The sequence below is a fragment of the Aphelocoma coerulescens genome, chromosome 1A (genome assembly GCF_041296385.1).
Source record: "Aphelocoma coerulescens isolate FSJ_1873_10779 chromosome 1A, UR_Acoe_1.0, whole genome shotgun sequence".
Classification (NCBI taxonomy): Eukaryota; Metazoa; Chordata; class Aves; order Passeriformes; family Corvidae; genus Aphelocoma; species Aphelocoma coerulescens.
In genome coordinates, this window is record NC_091014.1 from 50,139,417 (window position 1) to 50,163,586 (window position 24,170).

Consider the following 24,170-nt stretch of genomic DNA (forward strand, 5'->3'; position numbering starts at 1 on the left):
CTGATCTAACCATAAACTTGCACTTTTCAGTAAGTGAAAGCAATGACATGATGAAAGGGTGGTGAAAATAATGCAAACAATTGGTATTGCATGGAAGGAGGGCTGGACAGCATGCCCTCAGGAGGTCAGGCCAGTGCTTCACTCTGAATATTTGAATAAATTTAGGCATAAACCTCCATTAATTTAAAATTAACAGAAAGAGGGTAAATAAAATATGCCACATCAAGGAAAAACCAAACAGGCTGGATGTAGCATTTTATTTAAAGGCCGAATTAGGTATTGTAACTTCAAGATAATGTTTGTTACAGCAAATATTGAACTAGCCTCCTGCATCCTGCCTTACTAGGTACACAAAAGTTAGTTATCTTGTTCTAAATATTCTTTTTGCTTCATATTTTTCAGGGTTTCTTTTCAACCTCCTTTTTAATCAGCATATTCCTCCTGAACTGAAGAATAAATGGGATCTGAAATGAATTTAATAGGACATCATCAGCTAGCCACAGCTGATGGATTTCCTCTTGCTGAAGGTCCTCATTTGTTTGGTAAGTCACCAAATTAGGTTGAAATAGTAAGCTGTCCTTTACTCAGAAACCTAGAGGAAAATGCACTGAAATTTCAAGTCAAGGACAGGTGGCTGAAATGTGCCAACCTTCTTGAATCTTCAGTACTTGTGAAAGGAATAACAAATAATACATCTGTGGTTTTAATGTAATCTTGCACACTATTGCTTTCATCACTGCTCTTAGCAGAACCTATAGGTTGTTTTTGTGACACTCTTCTAGTACTGGAGACCATTTGGCAAAGACAGACTTTTGTATGTAGGCTCGATGTTACCTTCATGTGAGTCACTTAAATCAAGCTGAGCAAATATATTTCCAGTAAATCTGTAATAAAATTACAGTGCAATGTATTTGCATTGCCATATTATGCAAATTTATGAAAGTAATTTCACCTAAATTAAAACACCATTAAAAACTTATCCTATTAAATTTAGTGCACAAGAAAGTTTATAAAGCAGGCTGGAAGATCCTCCTTGCTCCAGTTCCACTGAATTTTTCAAGGCTAAGCATGAGTTTGTTAATGAGTGAAAAATTCTTGGTCAACATTTTATAAACATGGGTAAGCTTATCTTTTCTGATATATGTACTGCTAAGGGGAAAAAAAGAGGATAATACAGCAGAGTGGGTCCTTCATTGAGTAAGTTATGACACATTGAGGGACACACACATAATACAAACCCCCACAAAATGCTCCAACACCTCAGAAGTTTACAGTCCAAATAACACCAGAATTCTGCCTTTTTGAGTGTTGGAAAAACTGAACATATTCCAGTTTCATCTGTCTGGAGCAAGAGTAGTACCTGGGGCACGGAAGGAAGGACTCTGACATCCAGCTGCAGAGCTCCTAGAAGTCAGGAACATCTCTAAAAGTCAGACCACTTCCAGTGTCCTGGCTCCATACAGCTAAACTAAAGCATGATTACTAATGATAAGCAGAACCCACTCCATTATTGTGTGTTACTGGTTTTTATCCCTCTTTGTTTTGGGTTTGGTGGGAGAAATGTTTTAGAGTTGTTAAAAATAATATGCTAACAGCGAAACAACTTCTTTGCTACCTCTTAATTCCAATGTCAGGCCATGATATGCAGAGAGGAGAATGATGTTCAAATCTAGGGTGCCAAATATTATATCCAGTCATCTTTTAAAACTCCTGCATATCCAAGCTACTTCAGGTTTTTGTCAAGAAATTTGACCCAATATCTATTTTTTATTTAATTATTTTGAGTAATGATAAAGTATTTTGAAAACACAAGGAAGAATGTTAATGTAAAATACTTGCCCTCCGCGGGGTAATCTTACTTACAAATTGTGAAGGTTTCAGAAGAGGGATTGTGTCTCTCATTATAGGTGTTCAGAGCTCAGCACAATGGAGATTTAATTCAAACTGACATTTCTGTAACAGAAAGAAATAATCTATTGAGGAGTTGAATCAGGGGTCCTATTAGGAAGAAAACCTAGCACTCCTGCTGTGTTTCACTTAACCTGACTTTTGTTTTGTGGGGTGTCACTCTAATGTGGTGTCTTTTTTGCTTTTATAGCTGGAAAAAAGCCTACCAGAAATAATATGCAACTGAGTCCACAGGGAAAGTTACTCATTGTGAAAAAGTGACTCTATCTCTCCAAAACACTTGTAGGAAATGGTTTTGTCTCTCAGTTTTTTATCTTTGTAAATTACTTGCATTTTTTTCACATTCAGTTTTGGCAGGAAGTGGCTTCTAAACCCCAGAAAACAGGAAGAAAGCTTTTATTTTAGATGGTCCTTATAATGCATGTTTCTTTTAGGTCTTCTCATACATTGTAGCTCACAAGTTAAAAATTGCTGGCTTACAAACATTAGCCTTTACACAAACCTGTCTCCTTTATTCAAAGATGCATACTCACCTTCTATAAAAAATCCCTGGAAATATATTTTCTTTTCATTATGCTTTATTCAGTCTACTGGGAGAGTGTTCTTAGACCTTCAAAAACAAATCTAACTGCATCTCCAAACATTAGCTCCAGGTTCAGGTCTTTCAAAAGAAATGTTGTCAATTCTGAGTTGCTTGTGCTTTGAGCCTCATCACCATGGTGATTCCAAGGCAATTCTACATATTTAGCCTCAAGACTTCTAGTTGCAGCACGTTTCAGAAAAAAGGTTTTCACCTTTCAGTAGTTGAAAATTGTATGCTGCTATTTGAACAGTGTATGTCTGAGGTAAAGTATTGCTGTATGTCTTTGGAGTTAGTGTGTTTTAATTATGGATTTTCACTTCTGCAGTTATGAGTCCCTGGGAAAAGGGCCTCAAAATGCAAATAAGGAAGGATCTTTAGCCTAGTAAAAGTGAGGGTGCTTCTCTTCCACCCTGTCTTCCTGAAAAACTGTTTTTTTTTTTTCCAGCTCCCTACTCAGGTGATTTAGAAATATCCTAGATCTCTTTACAGGAAATAGATCTTTGAAGAAGTGGCCAAAACCAAATATATAAAATGAGACAACCTCTATAGTATCTGCACACAAAATCAACTTTATCTTTCTTGCAGCTCTGGTTTTCCCAGTAAGGGAAAGGGACTCTTGGTAACAAGAAATCCCAGAGACGTGTGGGTCTCCATAAGACCAGTCCTGTTGAGATTCTTCCCTTCCTCAGTCAATTCCTGTTTTCATTTCACAAGTCCCATTGTACTGAGCAGGGCCAGCTGTGTGAAGACTAGGCCAGTTTCATATCCTGACCTAGGAGAAAGTGGCACACCTATCAACCTTCCTTTTTTAACCTCTGGAATTTAGGACTGAAATCTCCTTTAATATCTTTGGAAGCTTTGTAGTTCACCTTGGAGCCATGAATTTATTCTGTGGACATGTCTACCATAACAAACATAGACTGATCTGAGCTCCTCCACTTTGCCCCAGATTGGCTGGACACAAGCTGTGACGTAGAACATGCTGAGGTTCATTAGCAGAGCACTCTGACAAGCCTTGCTCTAAGGCTTGGCAATTCAGCAGGACTGTTGCAAAAAGATGTTTGATAACATCTTTCAATTGCCTTTGAAATTTTTTCATATTAGAGACAATCCATTGTTAAATACCTATATTCCCATTAGCTTATTTCTCTCAATGGTCTTCACTTGTCTTTTATCACAAGGGACTGAATGAATTTTCAGACACCAAAAAAATCTCTCCTTCAAATCTTATATGTGTAGGGTAAGGTTATATATTTGTGTGGCACCTGAAATACATACAGCATGTGACTCAAACTGCCATTTATATGATAAATAGATGGTATCTGCCATATATAGAAGTTAATATGCAAGATACTAAGTGTGAAACTTCAGATATCAGAAATAGAATTATTTCTAAGAACCTGAAAAGATAATTCAGTACTATTGTATGCTTGGTTTGAATGAAGACCTATTTTAAGTATTTTTGATGGCCTGAAAATGTTTTCTTGTAAGGTGACATTAAAATATAACAAGACAAGAAATGCTACCCTCCTTGTACATGTCCCTAGCTGGGAAAGAATTTTTAGGGGAAATGAACACTCTTAAAAGCTGTATTGAAAAGGATGAGGAAGAATAAGAAAAAAAATGACATGTTACAAAGCAGGGAAAAAAGCAATATATTGAAACTTCTTAATGAAAGAAATACGAATGCCATTGAAAATTGTTGTAGACATAGAACAGTGCCTAAGAGGAGCTTAAGAGGTTGACTCCTTTTAGGTAAATCTGCATTTTTTTTCTGGTTTGGGATTTGTTTTTTTTTTTTCTTAATAAATAATAGTAATATAAAAGGTAGTAGGGTCAAGTGTCCAAACTGATTACACCGCTTCAAGATCATAAGATATGTTAAATAACTACTTGTCTTTAGCACCACCTGGCATTTGATGCAACATCTGGCATCATCCCTGCAGAGAAGATAATTAGGCTCATAACTGACCCCCAAATCAAAAGGAAACAAACCAACACAAATTAAAACAGAAAATCTTGGATGCATAATAATTATGAAGAGAGCCAAACCAAACAGAGTGGCAATGTGAGTAAAAAATTTAATGAGAAGGACAGATTGGATGTGGCTTTGAGCAACCTGTTCAAGAGGACAGTGTCCCTGCCTATTTCAGGGGGTTTGGAACTAGGTCATCTTTTAGGTCCCTTCTAACCCAAACCATTCTATCTTGTCATACAAATGTGTCCAGTAGGGTCTGAGCACTTTGGTCTTTTTTTGAGAATGCAACATTTCTGCGCTTAGAAACATGCTTCCTGTGATCCTGAAGTGGTTAATCTATTGCACAGAACCACCTGGCCTTACCAAATATTTATTGATACAAAATTTTGTTGTAACTAAACCACAATAGGTACAAAAATACAATGGCTAGGCTACTTGGAGGCATCCCCTCAACTGGTAACCAAATTTTATCCAGGTAACTCCACACTGGGAACAGACATTATTTCCGGCATTTACAAACAAGTTTCTTGTAATGAAGTTAATTAGTAAACTATATAACCTCTGGTCTGTGTCACTCCTTTCTAATCTTAAAGAAAGTTCTCACAGTAAAGAAGTTAACAGGACACACACAAAGAAGAATTGAGAAGTTTCATGTATATATAGACTTTAGGAGGTATAAGAGAAAAAAAAGAGAAGGAAAGGAGGACTGAGGCACCTTAAGGAGAGTATTTTTCATCAAGAAATGGTCAGACTGAACACCGCCTGAGGTAGGATATTGCTGTATTCTCACTTGGATATTTTTGTTACCTATTCTTGCACTCTTCCTTGAAATTGTAGGGTGCTAGTAGGTTTTTTTAAACCAAGTGATCTTTAAAAGATACACAAATAAATTGTTTGGAATTAAACCAGGATTTTGTTAATGGCTATGCCATGGTTTCCAAATTACCTAATGCTGAATATCATTATTTTATTATGTTCCTTCATAAAAAACAAAGGAGAGACAGGGGTTCATATTTTAAACCTGCTTAGAATTTGTTTAGCTTTGTATGAGTGGAACAATAACTTTTACATTAAAATGTCATCTCATTGTAATTTATTTAATATTCTGCATAAAATCCCCTTTAGCTTACACAAGACATCAGTTTAGCTCCGCGAACTGAAAACAGTTTATTCCTGCAAGGAAAATTATCTATTGTTTCTCCAAGTCAAATATTTTTTTCAAGTTTCATGTAGAATATTCTGTGTAAAATTTAAAGTAATAAAAGTAAAACTCTCTAATAAATTTAAGTTGCAAGTAGAAAAAATATTTGTAGAACAATAATCACATGTATGTGAAGGTTTCACTTTGCTTTTAGTAAGCTTTCCTTATTTTTGTAAAAGGTTTTAATTGAAAAACACTTTCAAAATATAAGATTGGCAAATTGAAAAAGTCTGCAGCTAAAAGTAGCATAACATTTGTGTGTACTTAAATAGTTGTTCCTTAAAACTCTGAAAAGTATGCTTTCAAAAGGAAAAACTGATAAATGTTACAAAATATTTAAGACCACACAAACAAAATGTCGGTGTAGTCCAGTGAGCTCATTTTTGATTTCACTTTCACTGATTATAGTACTGCAACTTCAGTGATGTTACTGGGCTGCTCATGCTTTAGCTGCATGAAACCAGTCCATCCCAGATTTCTAATATATATTATCTGGAGAAAAGCTTATGTACATTCCGCTTGGTAAGATAAGATTACTTTTCTTTTATGATAAGAAATTATTTGGTCTAGACTCTCATGTGCAGGTCTACAGGTACATCATGCTCAGGTCTACTTAAAACAAACCAAACCAAAACCAACAAAAAAACCCTCAAAACTTCAAGCTAAAGTGGGGAAAACCTACATAGATGCAACCTAATTATCTTTAAAATTCATACTGGTCCTTGAGCACTTCCCAGAGTTTTAGCTATAAGTCTATTTTACATAAAGCAAGACCATGTTCTCTCAGTCTCCCTCAACCTTGTCTGTTCTTCCTTTTTCTTTCCATTGACCTGAGCATGGACTCAGTTCAGCTAAATAGTTTAAATCTGAGTCTGATACAGAAGGAAAAAGGACATTATATAGGCTGTTTGGCTTTTTCTCCTGTGTTTAACTTAACTAATTCAGACTCTTTTTTTGTTTGTTTGTTTCCTCTGGAAGAGGAGTACAATGGTTGGGAAGATTTTTTTAAACATATTTGTAACCCAAATGGCTCTACAGGTGTTTAAATACATCCCCAGTATTGTCTCAGGATGTGCTGCAGTTCTTTAGTAGTTCTGAGTTTTTAACAAGCCCTGAGATTTTTTTTTGGGGGGGAGGAATGTTGCCTTCTCTTGCTCTTTCAGAGGTCCTAGCAGTTCAGGAGGCTGGTACACAGCTTTTGTGGAGTTTCCTGTGGATGGCAGAAAGCTAAAAATCAGCAGTTACTATTTTTCATTTTGGGATTGTCCCACTTTCCTTTAGCAAACTCAATTAAATAATTACTAACTAGCAAGTGAAAACTTAGGTTTCCGTGGTGAACAGATTCCTTTCCAAAGAGAGATTAAATGAGTGTGTATCCCACAATTAACCCCAGCTTTTGTACCTAAAGTACCTTGACCAGTCTTCATGAGCAGTGGCCCTGACAAGTGGTAAATATAGCTAAAGACCCATTAAAGACTCACTAAACCTATACTGGATATCAAATAATCGTTGTCCTCACCCTTTACTTGTTTTGTCACCACTGTGGCTGGCAGGTATCAGTGACAGTTTGCATCTGATGCATGAAGCTGTAATTTCACTTCCAGGCTCTTCCATAGTGTCCCCAGATGCCCTCTGTATGTCTATACTCTTGGTTTAAATGGCATAACCTTGGGTTTGGGGAGTGCCTTCTGCTACTCTGCTCTGCCAGTGTAGCACTTGCTGTCCTGGCCTCTTCTGGGGCAATGAAATACAACCATAATTAAACTAATTACAAGTAACAAAGGGCACCATTATTCTCATTCAGTTTTGTGTCACATTTTTCCAGTCATAGATCTTGCTGATTATTCTGGAGCTGGGACCTCAACACTTGCTGTTGGCAAAGATGTGCTGTGGGCAATAATAGAGCAACCACACAAACCCAAAACACTTGCATGGCTTCTACAGCATGGTAAAGTAGGAAGGGCAGAAAGCTGCAGGGCAAGAGCGTGAGACCTTGAAAGCAAAAAAGGAGGTGTAATTAAAAGGTTAGTTTGTGGCACTAACTGTAGTGAGACAAAGGAGAGGGGAAGATCTCCCACTATAGATTTTAATTATTTCTGTCATTACGGATGTCCCCTCCTCTTAATTGTTGACATTTCTTTGTTGTTTCTGATTCCTCACAAAAGGACGCTTGTCTGGGACCAATTTTGTGTCAGCAAAAATGTTTCTGGAGTTCTTCTGAAGCACTGTTAAGTGATGGTCACCAACGAACATTAATCTATGATTTCCTTGTAAATACTGCTGTTGACTCAAATAAAAGTGGACTGGTCATCTGCCTGGAAATATGCACTATTTTTCTCACACTCTCTTCTTGGAACTGTTGAAGGAATTGAGTCAGTGTTTTCATGAAACAGCAAGATGTGGCTCTCTCCAACAGAAAATAAGAAATAGTTTGCAAATAATTTTCAAATTCAGCTTTTCAGTTGTTTGACATGGGCTTGATTTTAGCTACACCATCCAGGGACTTCTAGATGTTGTAGTGTCTGGAGTACAGAAAAGTAATGAAAGTTCACTTGTTTGCAATTTTAAATATGCTATTTAACAAGCAAGGTTAAGGTAACCTCCAGCTACCATGTTGTTCCCGACAGGAAATGTTGCCACTACTTGTGCCACTGTCAGGCCTGTTGCTGGCTCAGAGGTGACTAATGCTGACTTAGAGAGGTGCTTCTTATGAGAACTGCACAGCTGCACCGAACAGCACAGGCTTGTAGGGGCTGGGGACCAGGCTGTAGGGGCTGGCTGGCCAATGGAGGCTGGATGGTGAGAAGGTTGCATTTCACCACTTACACTAGGAATATCTTTCTTTTTCTTTCCTGGTAACATCACTTTCCTATTTCAGGCTCTTCTTGAATGTTTATTTAATTTTCTTAATCTTCTAATTAAGCCTCACCCTTGTCATTTTTCCCCAGTGCAGTTTTTGTCTGTCATGATGTATTCATTCAGAATTAAATACAAATTAACATGGAGTCTTGATTTAGCTTTCACCAGTGCCATGGGGTTTTTGCCATTTGTTTGGACTTCTTCCATTCTGATTTAAGGCCTAATTTGAGTTGCTGGCTTCCCTGGGGTGTGGATTGCTCTTTCCTGTAAACTGAACAATTATACAATTACCTGCACAATATTTTTCAAGATTTTTTTAATGTAACTGCCAGTGCTGGACATTTCCACCAATTATAAATGAGTGTCTGAGGAGGAATAAATTATTTTTAAAACTTCTTGCAGTGTATTTGTGTAGCAAATCTGAGTTTAGAGAATGCAATCTTTATGCTTGTGGCTGGTTTTTGAGATAAACATCCAGAAGTGGAAACTTCTCTGATAATTACAGTTTCATGGTAGTAATAGAAATTGGTTTTGCATTGCTATTTTCCAGGTGTCCTTTCAGAACCAATGAGTTCTCCAGTGCAAGAGGCAGATGTGTCACCTTATGCACAGTACAACAATGTGCCATTTCCCCAAGTTCAGCCTCAGATCTCATCGCCACCTTATTACTCCAATTTGGGCTTCTACCCTCCACAACATGAGGAATGGTATTCCCCTGCGATGTACGAACTCAGGAGGTTACCCTCAGAGACCTTTTTCACAAGGGAGACAGAGATAATGGATATCCCTGCAGCCAAAAGGCCTAGACTGGGTCACTCCACAGGAAGAGTGAAAGGAGATGAGCTCTGTGTGGTCTGCGGTGACAAAGCCTCTGGGTACCACTACAATGCCCTTACTTGTGAAGGATGCAAAGGTAGGATGAAATCAGTTCAGCTAATAGGCACAGCAGCTTCTCAATTTTGGGGGGGTTGGGTGTTGTTTTGTTTGTTTGTTTGGGTTCGGTTTTTTTTTTTTGGTTGGTTTTATGTTTTGTTTTGGTTTTTTTATAACTTATTTTCTTGGTAATTTTATCCAAACCATTAATCATATTAAAGATTTACATTTGGATCCTGTGTACCCTATTTTCCCCAAGACAGACTGGCAGAGTCTTCATTGCCCTGTGGTTATACAGCATAGTAGGCCAACCTATGGCTCTTGAGCACCACTAGCTTTTGGTAAACTGAAGGACAGCTTCTCTGTGGAGACTGGCAGCCTGGCTCTGCTCTCTATGGAAGCTGTTCATGCCACTCTCTGCCTGAGGAAGGAACATGCCCATGGAGGCCCCTGGGAGCTGAGTGCTAGGCTGCCCTAGAAAATAGCTAAAACCAGCCCAAGTGCCTCATGTAGTGTCCACTGAAGGGGAGTGAAAGCTGTCAGCCCCCACCTGCAGGCTGTTCCCAGGGAATCTCTTTCCCCCAGCTCCCAAAGGATATGATGGGTGCCTTTTGTTTGTGAAATGAAAGGATTTCTAGTTCTATACTTTCTTCTAAGGATAGCCCCTACCCCTAAGGAGGGAGCTTCTTCAGAAAGAAGGTTGTATCTGGAGGACAAATACCTTGCTTCTCAGAAGAATATTATTCACTTGTTATTATCAGGATAAATGTGGTGTAGAAAATCATTGCCATTATGGTAAACATGATTGCCAGATATTTTAGCAGAGAGGGACAAGAGGTTATGTCAATAATTATACCTGAAGAGGTATAATATATCTGTGACAGGGCTGAGAAAAATAGTGCCCCAGCTTCTTGATCTGTTCTGTGAATATTTCATTACCATTCCTGTTTAATGTATAAAGACTAAAGCATGGTCACTACCGAATTACTGAAATACCTTAATGTGGAATTCACTGTCATAGAGAGTGGACCTTGACCTAATTTGGGGCTTTTGCTTTATCTATCACAAAATCATTTGTGAGAAAAAAACAGACCACACTAGTCAAGCACTCTAAACATGAATACAATCACAAGGCTGACACAGTTTTTCTCAACAATTTCAATAAATAAGAGGTTAATTTCTTTCTGCTGTCTGAGTTAATAGTCTCCATGTCAAAAATTATGAATTAACTCATATGAATGCTGTCATTATAAACCAGGTTAAACTCAATTTTGATGTGATGATTTCAAGTAATGATACATTTATTCTGTTAGTAAGCTATTCCTACTCTTTACTAACTTCAGTATTAAATATGTTAGGGAGTTTTCAAAGACTTAAAATTACAAACTTTTAAATTTGTACTGAATGTTTCTAGAAGAGAGTTAAAGCCATCAAGTAAATATCCAGACTAAAACCCATGGTGAAAGGAAACATGTGTCCACTTCCCTACCGACTCATTTTGAATCACTCTATGTAACCAGAATTTTACTGCTTTATTGGGATAATCTATTTTATGTTTTTGTTCTGTTTCATGACTGCAACATCAATTATAATGAATAGTACCCTTGACCAACATAGTAAAAGTTGAATTACTTAAAGATAATGGATTCTGTTTCTACAATAAACTTTAGGGGTGACTAAAGTACCAGCTGATTCAGTAAAGAGATGTGCTGAGGACAGTAATTCTGTCTGACAATGTAAAGCAGATGCTATGTCTTCTAGATCTCTTGATCATTCTTGTTATCTGTGGAATTTTTCACATGGGTATGCATTACCTTCAAAGCATGGAGACCAAAATTAGGCTCGGTACTTCAGTTGTGCTTCAGTGCAGTAGAATAACTACTTCACGTGTCTGTCTTGCACCCCAGTATGAGATTATCCCTTCTTCTTGGCAACAAGACTGTTAATTCATGCTCAATGTGTGTCCAAAATAATACAGAGGTCCCTTTCTGTAGGACCAGTACTCACCTTGCAGCACCCCTGCTCCATTGATGCAGTGGATGCTCTTATTCAAAGGAAGAAGCTTTGCACATATTTTTAATAGTTTTCAATCCTCTGTAATGAATATGTTAATCTTTCTTTTTTAAAATTTCTTTCTTGGGTAATGCATTCAGCAACAGCTTCCATTCTTTTTGGTTTTCTTTCTCGGGCAGATAGAACAAAATTAGGATCTTATCTATTGCCCCTCATGACAATATTAATCTGAAGATGCAGGAGTATACACTGCTATACATATATATATTACATTACCATCTGTTGGAACCCAGAGTGCAGGGAATGTTTCTCTGCCTGTCCTGAGGGACCCACTCCCCCAGGGAAACACTGTTTTTAACCTTCATCCATGGAGAGAGCTGCCAAGGCTTTGGGATGAATTAGAATCTACAAGGGTGTGAGTTAGGTGGTAGTACAATATATAGTTTGTCACAGGGTGAAAAATTTATGTTTATTAGTATGGTAAGTAGATGAAGGCAAAATGGAGGATCCCTGTCGTTTTTCATGTCTCTTTCATCTTCTTCACCTACTCCATTTTCTGCAGTGTTGGTAGCACAGAATGATTGGTTAGGAAATGCTGCAGTACAGGGCTACATGAATAGATAGTTCATTAGGCATTGGTAGAAAAGTCAAAATAATGTACCTTCTTAGTGACAATTGGGTGATTTATCTTTAAAAGGGCCTTGAGTTTCCTGCATTTTGCTTTTTGGTACTTGCTCTGCTTCATGCTATGTCGGCGGCATATAAATTGCTGATAAAATATAATAAACAATCTGAAGACCGAGAAGATCTAAAAGTTCCACTCGTCTCTTACTCCTAGCAAGGACTTTCTCCCCCATCCGGGGAGGACATGTGGGGGTCGAGAACCCCCACAACCATCCATTAACCAATATGTATGAACCATTTCATTAATATTTTACATAATATTTACAGCACAAGGAGCAATACACTGTGTTTAAACTTGCTACTGTGGAGACCATTTCTGAAACAATCTTTGCAGACAGACATCAAAGACATTCTGGTACAGCCTCAGCCTGGACAGTGATACTGGGTTTTAAGGGCCCTTGCCAGATGTTACAGAACAAGTGTGACATATTGTTGAGCTTGTTTAATAAAGCCACAGAATAAGTTCTGCTGAAACAAAAAGCTGCTTTGGCTTTTTGGATCTTTGAGATCCATTTCAACCCAAACCATTCTATGACTCCATGAAAAGTTACGTACACATCCCCTCCATGCAGGCTTGCAGTAGGAGTTTTTGCAGTATTCAAACGACTCCTGTACTGCTTGATGTGTCTCACACCAGACTAGAATTCTTCTTGCAAAGAAAGGTCCTGCTTCAATCCTCTCCTCACACTAACACCCACCACGGGGGCACGGGGCGAAGGAACGCCGGAAGATGTCTTGATAGTCTGACAGAGCAGAGCGGATGCTTTATTAGCAGTTGTGAACTTCAAAAACTTTCAAATGTAAAACCCATCAGGATGTCAAACAGAGATATTTCCAAAGCTTTCATCTACTCTTTTTACAACTGCCCTCCTTCAACTTTCATAATTTCCATAAGAAAAAATCAGCATCAGTAACATTGGAGCAGCTCTACCATAATTAATCATATTCATGACTATCTGAGAACAAAGCAAATTCAACATTTCCAGCCAACATGAGCTTTTTGTAATCTGGCAAGATCAGAGGAAAGTCAGACTGTGCCAGAAAAACCTTCAGCTTTTGGGGTTACTAATCCTTTGTTAGTTTAACATATGCTGTTTCTGACATACCTTTAAATGTTAGTAAAACTCCTCCCATTACAGAAAGTCACATATAAGTATTTCTGGCAGTATAAGTCCATTTTGAATTAGTAGTGAATAATATATACAGAAATTTCATTCATACAGAAAGCTAATTTCAAAATTAATTATGAAGAAGTCTGTTCAAGAAGACAATGATTCAAGAGTCACTTCACAAAAAAAAATGAAGCAAGAATAGGGTTAAAACTATTTTTTGAAAAAAAAAAATGTTGCTTTTCATTTTAAATAATTTCACTTTTTCAAAACCTTTGTTTTCAAGAGCAAGTATCTGACTGCTTGCATCTTGTTGGTTCCTAGCTTTTGCATCCATATTTTTGCCTTTTTCTTTCTTGCATATCTTAAAAAATTCATTTACTAAAGTTCTTTTCCTTTCTTCCTCCGTGACGAAGTAAATGCACACCTTGTGGATAGGTTGAGTGATCATCAATCAGTCTTAGAATGTTATAAATAGTTGTGCAGAGCTTTTCAGTATTTACTACTAAATAATGTGTCATAAACTATAGGATTTAAATTTAACAAATAAAATTATAATTTATATAAAGCAGATGTAGTTGCCTTTAACTGACAGTGAGAATTTACAGCTTAAATGCAGGCTTTTTTTCCCTTCCGTGACCAGTAAATGGTAATGTATTAAAATCATGTGAGTGATGAATAAAAATAATGCCTGGGGCTTCTGGAGGTTCTAAGTAATCTGCATTTCAAAAGAGACTGATGCCAGTCAACTGTATTTGTTTGAAGAGCAGCCAATAAAACAGACAGCATGGAAGAGATTTCAAGCAGGAATTACTGAAGATTCAGAGAAATGCCAGATTTTTTTGTGACCAGGTAGTGGAATTGTTTTACTGGTTGCTACACACTGGTGCTTGGAAGAGATTAGGCAACTATAAAACCATGGGTCAAATTCGGGAAATTGTCATCTGACTACACAATTCTGCAAACACACAGACAATCCTTTAGATTCACAACTGAATTTGCTCTATGATTTGAGTATGGGAGACTGGGTCTTATCTGGCTCCTCTTTCAATGCATCAGAGTGCTAGGTTGGAAAACAATAGCTTTATTGTGCCAGGCAGTGGTGATAAGAAAGCAAAAGCTTTTTGAATAGCTCTGGTTAATATAAATGTACACAGAGCTCTAGTTTGAAGCACAGTATAAATCAGTGATGTGCCAGGAGAATCTCCCAGGAGTTTATTTCAGAAACCTGTCCTCACATGAGGAAGAAATCCGCTGTAGCTGAGGCTAAATAGTCTCTGCCATATGAAGGGCAATGTAAGATAGTAATGGCACAGTGAGTAACACTAAAAATTCAGGAAACATTGACAGCAAAGATTCCGCTGCTTTGTGATGACTCTTATTCAATCACATTTAATATCTTGTGCACCCCATGCTTTGCCCACAGTGGCACTCTCACAGATGTGATAGGCAGCAGCCAAATAGGAGATTTGGACAAATTTAGGAAGGGTTGTCTCCATTTCTTTTATCAGTTGCTGTTTGCAGTGATCACTGTGCAATTTTTGAGTGAATCCAGTGATGGTACCAGTAGAACTGCCTGTGTAGGTGAAATTAGGTGACTACATAACTCATCAAGTGGACAATACTCAGTCAATAAGGCTGGAGAGTCTTGTAAAAAGGGGTACACGTACAGTAGGCAGATAGAATTCAGCTTCCTTATTCAACTTGGGGGTGGGTGAGCAGACCAATATGTGGAGCTTCTGTTGCTCCCAGGAGCTGGGGGAAAGGTGATGAGTTACTCAGCTCTCTTTCTGCACATTCCTCAAGTGACTTAACAGACTCATATTTTTTTTCACTGGCTATTTGTATGGCATCACCCTGCAGCTCTAGTGCTGGTGCTCAGCCTGTTATTGGCAGGTTTCAGATTTGGGTCTGAATTTTCCCAACATTCACAATTCCAGGACTTTACTTTTGACTAATGTCTAGTGTGTGGGCTCATTTATTAAATTATTAAATATGACTTGAATACTGTTGTTAATACAAGTATCAAGAATGTAGTCATTCAGGCACTGAAAGAAACTGATGGTCTGGCAGAATATGTGTCATTCAGAAAAACAAGTGCAGATGGAGGTGCTCTTCAGCTTGATGACTTTGCTTCTGAGTGTTCTCTTTCATCTATCTACATCACTGCTGTTTTGTGCAGGATTCTTCAGGAGAAGCATCACAAAAAATGCAGTATACAAGTGTAAAAATGGAGGCAACTGCGAGATGGACATGTACATGAGGAGAAAATGCCAGGAGTGCCGTCTAAGGAAATGCAAGCAAATGGGCATGTTGGCTGAATGTATGTATACAGGTATTTGCATCATCTAGTCAGAGCGTGCATTAAATACTGTATTTGTTTGAGTGGTCTGTTTTTAATAATAAAGTTATAAAAGATGTCATTTGGCAGGTGGAAGGTGTATTAAAGAAGGTGCTGTGCCTGTGCATCAAACCCTGTTGAAAGACAAATGCACTTTTAAGCAATGGGATTTCATTGCTGGTCAGGGATGCAAGGACATAGGAGCTGAGCAAATGGTGAAGGAAGGTCAGTCCTGCACTGGATGACAGCTATTAGTCTGCTTGAGTGGGAAGGAGAAGCAGTCAGGGAAGTGACTCTATGGGAGACTCCCCAGGAGTGAGGATTTTGCAGTGTTATGGAAGCCAGAGTAGGAAAGTCCTGGTGCTTCTCTTTCCTACTCTTTCTGGGGCTCCCCCTGTCAAGTTCTTGCTAGCCAAGTCCAAGTTTTGGCACATAAACAATGCCATTTTCAAGAAAAGAGCAGGAGTGTTGCTAGCAGGAAGTTTCTGTGGCCTTGCCAAGTGTATGTTCCCAGACCTCACCCAGCAATCAGGCAAAGCCTGGTAAGGGCTGGCCCTTTTTTATAGTCTCATTAGCTCTTCTCATGGAGCTATAGATTTTCCTGCCTTGCATATAGGCACGTAGGTAGCACTCATAGACACACACAGGTCTCCAGAAATGAACTTGATGGATTTTAATAATGTTTCATGTTAAAACAAATATTCTATTCAGACTGACAGTTTATAAACTTTATTGAGCTTCAAACTGGATAGGCTAGAACAATGGGGATACTAGAGTACAACTTTGAACACGTTTAAAGCTCCTCTTTGAGTTATTGCACTGTTTTTGTAAACTTGCTCCTGAAAATACTCTGTGAACATCTGCTCTTTTGCCCTCCATGAATAGGACTACAATTTATTTTTCTTGATGGCTTCAGTCACTTTAGCATACACGTATGTGTGAAACCAATTTAGGTTCATACAGGAAATTAATCTACTTGGAATTTTTAATATATTTCTATCCTTCAATCTGATCAGAAGATGCTATAGTAACTGTTGGTTATGTGAGAAACAATAAGGTCCATCAATATTTTGAATGTGTCGCCAGCATAATGTAATTAATCTTTCATTCTGCAAATTGAACAGGCTGCCGAGATCCTGAGATACTACATATTCTCATGCAATACATAAATATATGAGCAGACCCCACTCTGATGGAAGAACTTAATGCATCCTGCATTGTCAGAGGAAAATAACTCCCCTGTGAACTCACCCCTGATCCATTGCTTCAAAATTTTGAGGATTCAAAACAGCTTGAGTCACTCAGTGCAGCAAAAAATCCAACAACCCACTGCAGTAAAAAAAACCAGGTCAGCGTAAATAATACTGGCTGGGACCACATGAAACTTTTATACTGGCCTATCATTTTCACAAGCTGGCATACGGGAAATAAAAGCCAGTGGGTGCCACTGCCATCTGACTCTCTCTCTGCAATGGAAACACGGGGTGTCTTGTGTTGCTCATGACTTAACCATAAGTGTGCTCTAATGCACTGCAATGAGGATGTTTGGCAAGGCACTATTTAATGGCTTTAAAGTAGGAGTGTGTTGTGTAATTGCTTTTAGTTCAAGGCAATCTAGGACAGTAAAACATGAAACTTCTAGTAGTATAGGGCATTTAGTTGAAAAAATATGACTAGGAAATAAAAGGTTACCTTGAACTTTGTTTCACTTACGCATTTTGTAGGATTATAATTGCAAGTTCTGTGGATTCTTTTTTCCCTCTGAACAAGGAGGTAAAGTATTATAAATATTTATGACACAGCTACTCAACAATCTTTCTCCTGCCCTTTATGTGCAAACTACAGACAGACCAAAATTACTACCTATCAATTTCAGTCATTTGCTGTCATTTTGATCTAAACTGCAAGTTTCTTAGGTGAAATGTCTAGCTAGGGAAGACCCAGATTCTGCCACTCTTCCTTGAATTTAATACCCACTGAAACCTAGCTATCTCTGAGGTAAAAAGTGAAGTCCTGTCTCACACATGAGTTTTTCAGCTGACTTAAATGGAGCCAGAATAAGATATCAAGGGAACACTCACTAGCAGGAAGCATGAGAAAAATCTGTCTTAATGCTTAAGGCACACGTAAAGCAAATTTTCCCTAGGAAGGCAATAGACCAGATCCTAAACTGGTGGAAAATAGCACAAGCCTATTAACAGAATCAAAGAATGCACTGAATAATTTAGAAAACGAAATCTATGGTGTTGTGTGGCACCACAAATTACATGGCTTGATACCAATTATTATCTCCATCATTCCTATTCCCTCCTTTCAAGGTATTCTTTGAAGGTCTTATTTTAATCATGTAAATTTCCTCTTTTCTCAGCAGTTCAGGTAGGTCATTTTATATAGGGCTTAAACAGGAAATTAAAAACATTCACAATGAGATTCACTGGTTTCATGGTATCTTCCTCCACATCATATACTCACTGAATGAGCCTCTTTTCCTGTTCTGCATTTTTAAAGGTGAAGAATGGGAGGAAAGGAAAGGAAAGGAAAGGAAAGGAAAGGAAAGGAAAGGAAAGGAAAGGAAAGGAAAGGAAAGGAAAGGAAAGGAAAGGAAAGGAAAGGAAAGGAAAGGAAAGGAAAGGAAAGGAAAGGAAAGGAAAGGAAAGGAAAGGAAAGGAAAGGAAAGGAAAGGAAAGGAAAGGAAAGGAAAGGAAAGGAAAGGAAAGGAAAGGAAAGGAAAGGAAAGGAAAGGAAAGGAAAGGAAAGGAAAGGAAAGGAAAGGAAAGGAAAGGAAAGGAAAGGAAAGGAAAGGAAAGGAAAGGAAAGAAAGAAGAAAGAAAGAAAGAAAGAAAGAAAGAAAGAAAGAAAAGAAAGAAAGAAAGAAAGAAAGAAAGAAAGAAAGAAAGAAAGAAAGAAAGAAAGAAAGAAAGAAAGAGAGAAAGAAAGAAAGAGAAAGAGAGAAAGAAAGAAAGAGAGAAAGAAAGAAAGCGAGAAAGCGAGAGAGAAAGAGAGAAAGAGAGAAAGAGAGAAAGAGAGAAAGAAAGAGAGAAAGAGAGAAAGAGAAAGGAAGGAAGGGAAGGAAGGGAGGGAAGGAAGGGAGGGAAGGAAGGGAGGGAAGGGAGGGAGGGAAGGAAGGAAGGAAGGAAGGAAGGAAGGAAGGAAGGAAGGAAGGAAGGAAGGAAGGAAGGAAGGAAGGAAGGAAGGAAGGAAGGAAGGAAGGAAGGAAGGAAGGAAGGAAGGAAGGAAGGAAGGAAGGAAGGAAGGAAGGAAGGAAGGAAGGGAAGGAAGGAAGGAAGGAAGGAAGGAAGGAAGGAAGAAAACACTGATATTAGAACTTCTCCCTCCCTGTATTACAGGAAGATAATGTATTATCCAGCTTACTGCTGCATTCTTTCCTTCTATTAAGAGCCAGAATACAGAAAAAAATAACCTTTCCCTTATAGTTTATTTCTCTACTTTCTGCAAATTCAAGAAAGAAAGAAAGAAAGAAAGAAAGAAAGAAAGAAAGAAAGAAAGAAAGAAAGAAAGAAAGAAAGAAAAAGAAAAGAAAGAAAGTCTCATGCTGCTAAGTTTATTTTTAGATGAATACTTAGCTGATTACTTTTTCATTTGTGATTTCTGTCTTCCACAGATTGTGTAGGGTACCTATTGTTCCTTTCTTTTGTTAGCACAAGAAAATTGATAGTTTTTATGGCATCCACAAAAGGATGCTCGCTGGTTCAAGGTACTGAAATGTAGTCTAGAACAAAAGCACCTGAACAAAAAATTCCAAACCACAAATGCAAAAATCCTTTTATTAGGGCAAGTTAAACTCTATAATAAAACCAGGGCTTTATGCAATCCTCTAATACAATGAAAAGCAAAATAACAAGACCAGCTGGGTAACTTCTTAAATAAATATATTTTAAAGGTAGGTCTGCCAGTCTGAGTTACTTCTGAGTCTACGTTTTCAGCTGTTGGTCTACCTGTGTAGAGATGCAGTAATGGCTAAAGCCCTGGAGTCCCCTCTTCTGAGTGGGCTTTCTTTCCAAAGATTCTGCACAACAGACCTAATATTGCTTAAAGATTATTGAAAACATCCAAAGCTCTTTGTGTAAGAACACCTGCACCTCAGTCACTACTCTGGATCAGAGCAAAAGAGCATTATTTTGATGACAGTCTTCCAGTTCCTATTTATTTAGTTGTTCCTAACCTAAACTTTGGTTTAGGTCTCGGAGCAGAGGAAAGGCTTTTCTCTTGTATAAAACTAAAACAAAGGCACAATTCAGTATTCTCCCATCACTAACAGGTTTTTTGCCTGTAAGAATAGATTAGAGCTGGTCCAAAGGAAGGCCCTCGACATGCTCAGTGTGTGGATGCTGGGTTAGCAGAACCAACTGTGTTGCTTTGCAGATGAGCTCCATGTGGGCTAGACTATTCATCGTGTGTACCTAGCTTGTCTCATTAGACTCACATCCAAAGATAATGACGCGTTCAGGAGATGATCTGCACAGGTAAGCGGGGTTGTTAGTGTAAAGGGCATTCATGGGCATGTTTATGTACCTCTTCAATGCTTCAGGCATATATGAGTTCATATATAAATGCTTTATGTTGCATTATGTGTCCTAGGTCTCTTAACAGAGATACAGTGCAAGTCAAAAAGGCTACGGAAAAATGTGAAGCAGCCCCCAGATCATACACTCGATGAAGACAATGAAGGCCATGATGTGAAACAAGTAACATCTACAACTAAAATATATAGGGTAAGAGAATTCTTGTAATAGTTCATACAGGAGTGGTGATGTTTGATTTTTGTTAAATGCATCTAGTACAGTGAATAAAGAGTATTGAAAACTCTCTGGAGCTACCTGTATTAATTAAAACTCCATCTTCCACCAAGTCAAGGAAATACCTTGAGTGTAGAAGTAGTTCTGATAAATTTTTAGTCAAAACTTTGTAAAGCATGTGTAAGATCCATGCAGTATTTCTTCTGTGGTACATATATCACATACAGTGAGGTGTGATATTAAAACTCTAACATACCTAGTTATTTGCTAAGCATTTCCTTATTTCTGATATATAACCACACAATCCTATGCAGTTTATAAACATTATACACCTCTCTTCTGTACACTTCTACAAAAACCTCAGTAACAAGCAAACCTCTTATCTCCTTCATCTCCAAATGGTGAAAAATAGATGTATAGATCTTGCCTAAATCAAGAAATTCTACATCATTACTATGACTGCATTTCGTGATGGGCATTTGTTTTTTTTTTTTGCCAGTATAGGAGAAGGTAGAATTTACCCCAGAACAGCAGAAACTTCTTAATTATATTATGGATTCATACAGTAAACAAAAAATACCACAGGAGGTGTCAAAAAAACTAGTAAGTATATTGACAAATTCATTCTTGAAAAACTGATAATGAAGCTGAGGATTACACAGCAAAAAATACTTGTAGTCAGAATAAGTAGGTACAGTAAAGTAGAGCAAACTATGGGTAAAATCTTACAGTCAAAGTATGCTGAAACTGGGGCAGAATCTCTCCCATTCAGTCAACAGTTAGACCACATCTCTGTCTATCAAACTTAAATGTTAAGAAAAAGCTTTCAACTCTAGAATAAGACTTTTATGATCAAATCTAACCTTTTCTGATTGGAGCTTTATTTTCCCATTCAGTATAGGCAGTGATTTGAGTTTGACTTGCTGTCAATCTTCCTTTCTATAAAGACACCAGCCTGGAAGCTTGAAAATAATTTCTAGAGTAAAAGATACTGTCTACTTCTTATGTTGCCTTCCAAAATACTTGGGTTTGCCAACGTTGGAGACAAATTACAGTATTTGGTGGAATTCTTGCCTGGTCCAGTCTAATAGTTCTTGTATTTTATGCTCTTAAATGTGAAATGTCAGTGAAAATTAACAGATTTTGTTTGGTTTAATTTTTAACAGTTAAACGAGGAATTCAGTGCTGAAGGAAATTTTCTGATTTTAACAGAAATGGCTACCAGTCATGTGCAGGTTCTTGTGGAATTCACTAAAAAACTACCAGGTATATCCAGCGTGTTGGGGCAAATTTTGTTATTGCAAGGTTTACATGCCTTTCTGTTGCCTTTTGGCAATAGTTGTGTATATTTTGAAGACTATAAAACAATGCCCACTCCTTCTACACATTGCTTAGATACTTTAGATACAAAGCACAAAGGTGCTTTGTTCTCAGAAAAACAGTAGGTTGAGCAATCCAAACTCTGCCACTCCAAGATGTGGCACCCTTTACCTATGGACAAACAAAATGCTCAGAGAAGGGATTGTGTCTGTTGAGAGATTTTATTTCTATATATTGCTGCAATGCCAAATAGTCTGCCTCTAAATTACCGCTGACACTTGCTAGACTCTACTTCATGCCCTTTGCTGCCTTTCTAGCAATGCCTCTAGGTTATAACATCCACTGAATTGTGAGTCCCACGCAAGAACTTTCTCTAGTTGGTGGCACCAGTATTTATGGTCCTGGCACGATGTGTTATGGGCAAGTGCTGAAAATCTGAGTTTATTAGTATTTTTTCAACTCTCAAGTGGATGTTACCTCAAGACTGAATACTGGGCATATGGTAGAGGTCCCCTTTAACTAAGGAAGGTGCACTGTAACACTGAAAGCAGCATGGCAGTGGGGAAGGCACATAGAAAGCTCTGGTGGAAACATGACAGAAGTTGGAGTTAGACAAAATTCTCACTATTGGTTATGCTACACCACATTTTGCTTATCCTCTAAAAGTACCCTAACACTGAAACACGTGTAATCCTCATAAATTTTGAAGAGGTTCAAATCAGTGTCATTTTCTGAAGTCCAGGTTTCAATTTCTGCAGCACTTGGCAACCCTACTGACACCAGCATCAAGGTTATGCAGATGTGTGGCACCTCACGTGCAGGAATTTCAGGACAGAAAGAAGTGGGAACTTCTACTGTCTGACTTATCTCTAATGTCTCCTCAGGCTTCCAAACCCTTGATCATGAAGACCAGATTGCTTTGCTGAAGGGCTCAGCAGTAGAAGCAATGTTCCTCCGTTCAGCTGAGATCTTCAGCAGGAAACTTCCTACGGGACATACTTTCCTTTTAGAAGAAAGAATTCGCAATAGTGGTAGGTATCTCGTTTAGTGAGGCAAAAACAAACCACACCATTGGAACTTCTGTGTCAGTATTTGGCCCTTGGAAAGCTAGATTGTTTAGTAGCATTGAGACAGATTTATCTGAATGTTGTTCTTTATGTTAATTAGAACAAATCTAACTCAGCCTTGAGTCTAAAGTTCATAAGGTAAAGGTTTCTTTACAAGTACTTTGCAAGTATTATCAATAATGCTACATCAAATAAAACTAGTGCATGTCTCCAATGATAAGCATGAAAGAATGACAAAGAAGAAATAGTACCATTTCAAATTGTTCACATAAAGTATTGGTAATTATGCTTTCAAAGGCAATCCCTATAAGAAGAAAAGGAAAAAAAGATTTTAGGATGTTACTGGAGATGACTGAAGGCAAGCACCTATTCTTAGGGATGTTTTGGTAAAATTGAATCACACTGCACGAGGTGCATAAAAGAATTATAAATACAGCATTTTCTCACTATGTTTTCTGCTTCTTAAAGTCAATCAAAAGCTCAGTGACTCTGATAAATTCCACTGGTCCTAGACATAAATATTAATAATTATGAAAAGCCAAATGGGGCTAGATATTGTTCCTTAAGAGCAGGAAAAGTTGTGGTTTGCATTATTATGCATTCTTTGTGCTCCACCAATGCAATACTGAATGTTTTGCATTTTTCTGTATTGATCAGCAAGCTTTATCCAACCCTCAGCTACCTATCGCTGAATGTTCAAAGGAATCAACAATTCTGAATCAGAGAGTCAGTCTGTAGATTCTGGCTTCTGACTTTCCTTTTTAAGGATCAGAAAGAGAAGAGACAGAAGAACATATAACCTCAATATTATTCATGGAAATGGACTTGAATTCAGTTCAGAAAGTTCAACTGATGTAAACAAAATTAAGCCAATGCTTATATATTTAATGCACTGAAAAGGAGTCAGAAAACTTGAGAATAATTCACTAGCTGAACGTATGTATTTATTTTGGCTTAGCACACTCGTTTCTAAGTTTATAATTAGTAGTTTTTTATATTTATTTCATTTTGATTGATTATAAGAGGTTACTCTTTGATGAACTGGAAACTGGGACTTCCAGAGTGATATGAATAGCTTCTGGTCCAAGTTCTGCAGGCAGGGAAGTATGCCAAGAAGGCCAGATATATGTCCTGGAAACTGTAATGAGTTGTCATGGATCCAAATGTCTTCATTAAGGGATTTTTTTTACTGGATTATAACTCCCATTTTTGATAAAAATAGGTTTTAGAGAAAGGAATCCATATGGCAACATGATTACTGAAACCTTCTCTAATCTGTACAGTGAATATCAAGCTTCTTTGTTCAGGGTATCAACTGCTCATTAAATAAACCCCAGAAGCAAGAAATACTTGAACCCAGAACATAGCATAAGCCATTATGTCATACCAATAATTTTTCCTTAGTCATAATTTTAAAATATTCTATTAGTTCTCTGCAACTACTGAATCCAGATGAGATGCAATATTTTTTTTTTGT

At 37.8% G+C, this 24,170-nt stretch overlaps 1 protein-coding gene across 6 annotated transcripts in view; it reads left to right on the plus strand.

Moving 5' to 3' along the window:
• The window catches only part of NR1H4 (nuclear receptor subfamily 1 group H member 4), a 43,910-nt gene that overhangs the window by 10,551 nt on the left and 9,189 nt on the right, over positions 1–24,170 (plus strand). For 5 of the 6 annotated variants that reach the window (XM_069000945.1, XM_069000916.1, XM_069000906.1 and 2 more), the window contains 7 exons: positions 403–542; positions 9,080–9,442; positions 15,391–15,543; positions 20,149–20,282; positions 20,811–20,909; positions 21,473–21,572; positions 22,511–22,657. In XM_069000945.1, coding sequence (XP_068857046.1) covers positions 458–542; positions 9,080–9,442; positions 15,391–15,543; positions 20,149–20,282; positions 20,811–20,909; positions 21,473–21,572; positions 22,511–22,657 — 1,081 coding nt within the window. In that variant the 5' untranslated portion in view covers positions 403–457. The remainder of the gene's footprint in view (positions 1–402; positions 543–9,079; positions 9,443–15,390; positions 15,544–20,148; positions 20,283–20,810; positions 20,910–21,472; positions 21,573–22,510; positions 22,658–24,170) is intronic. The other variant, XM_069000951.1, reaches the window with a different exon arrangement.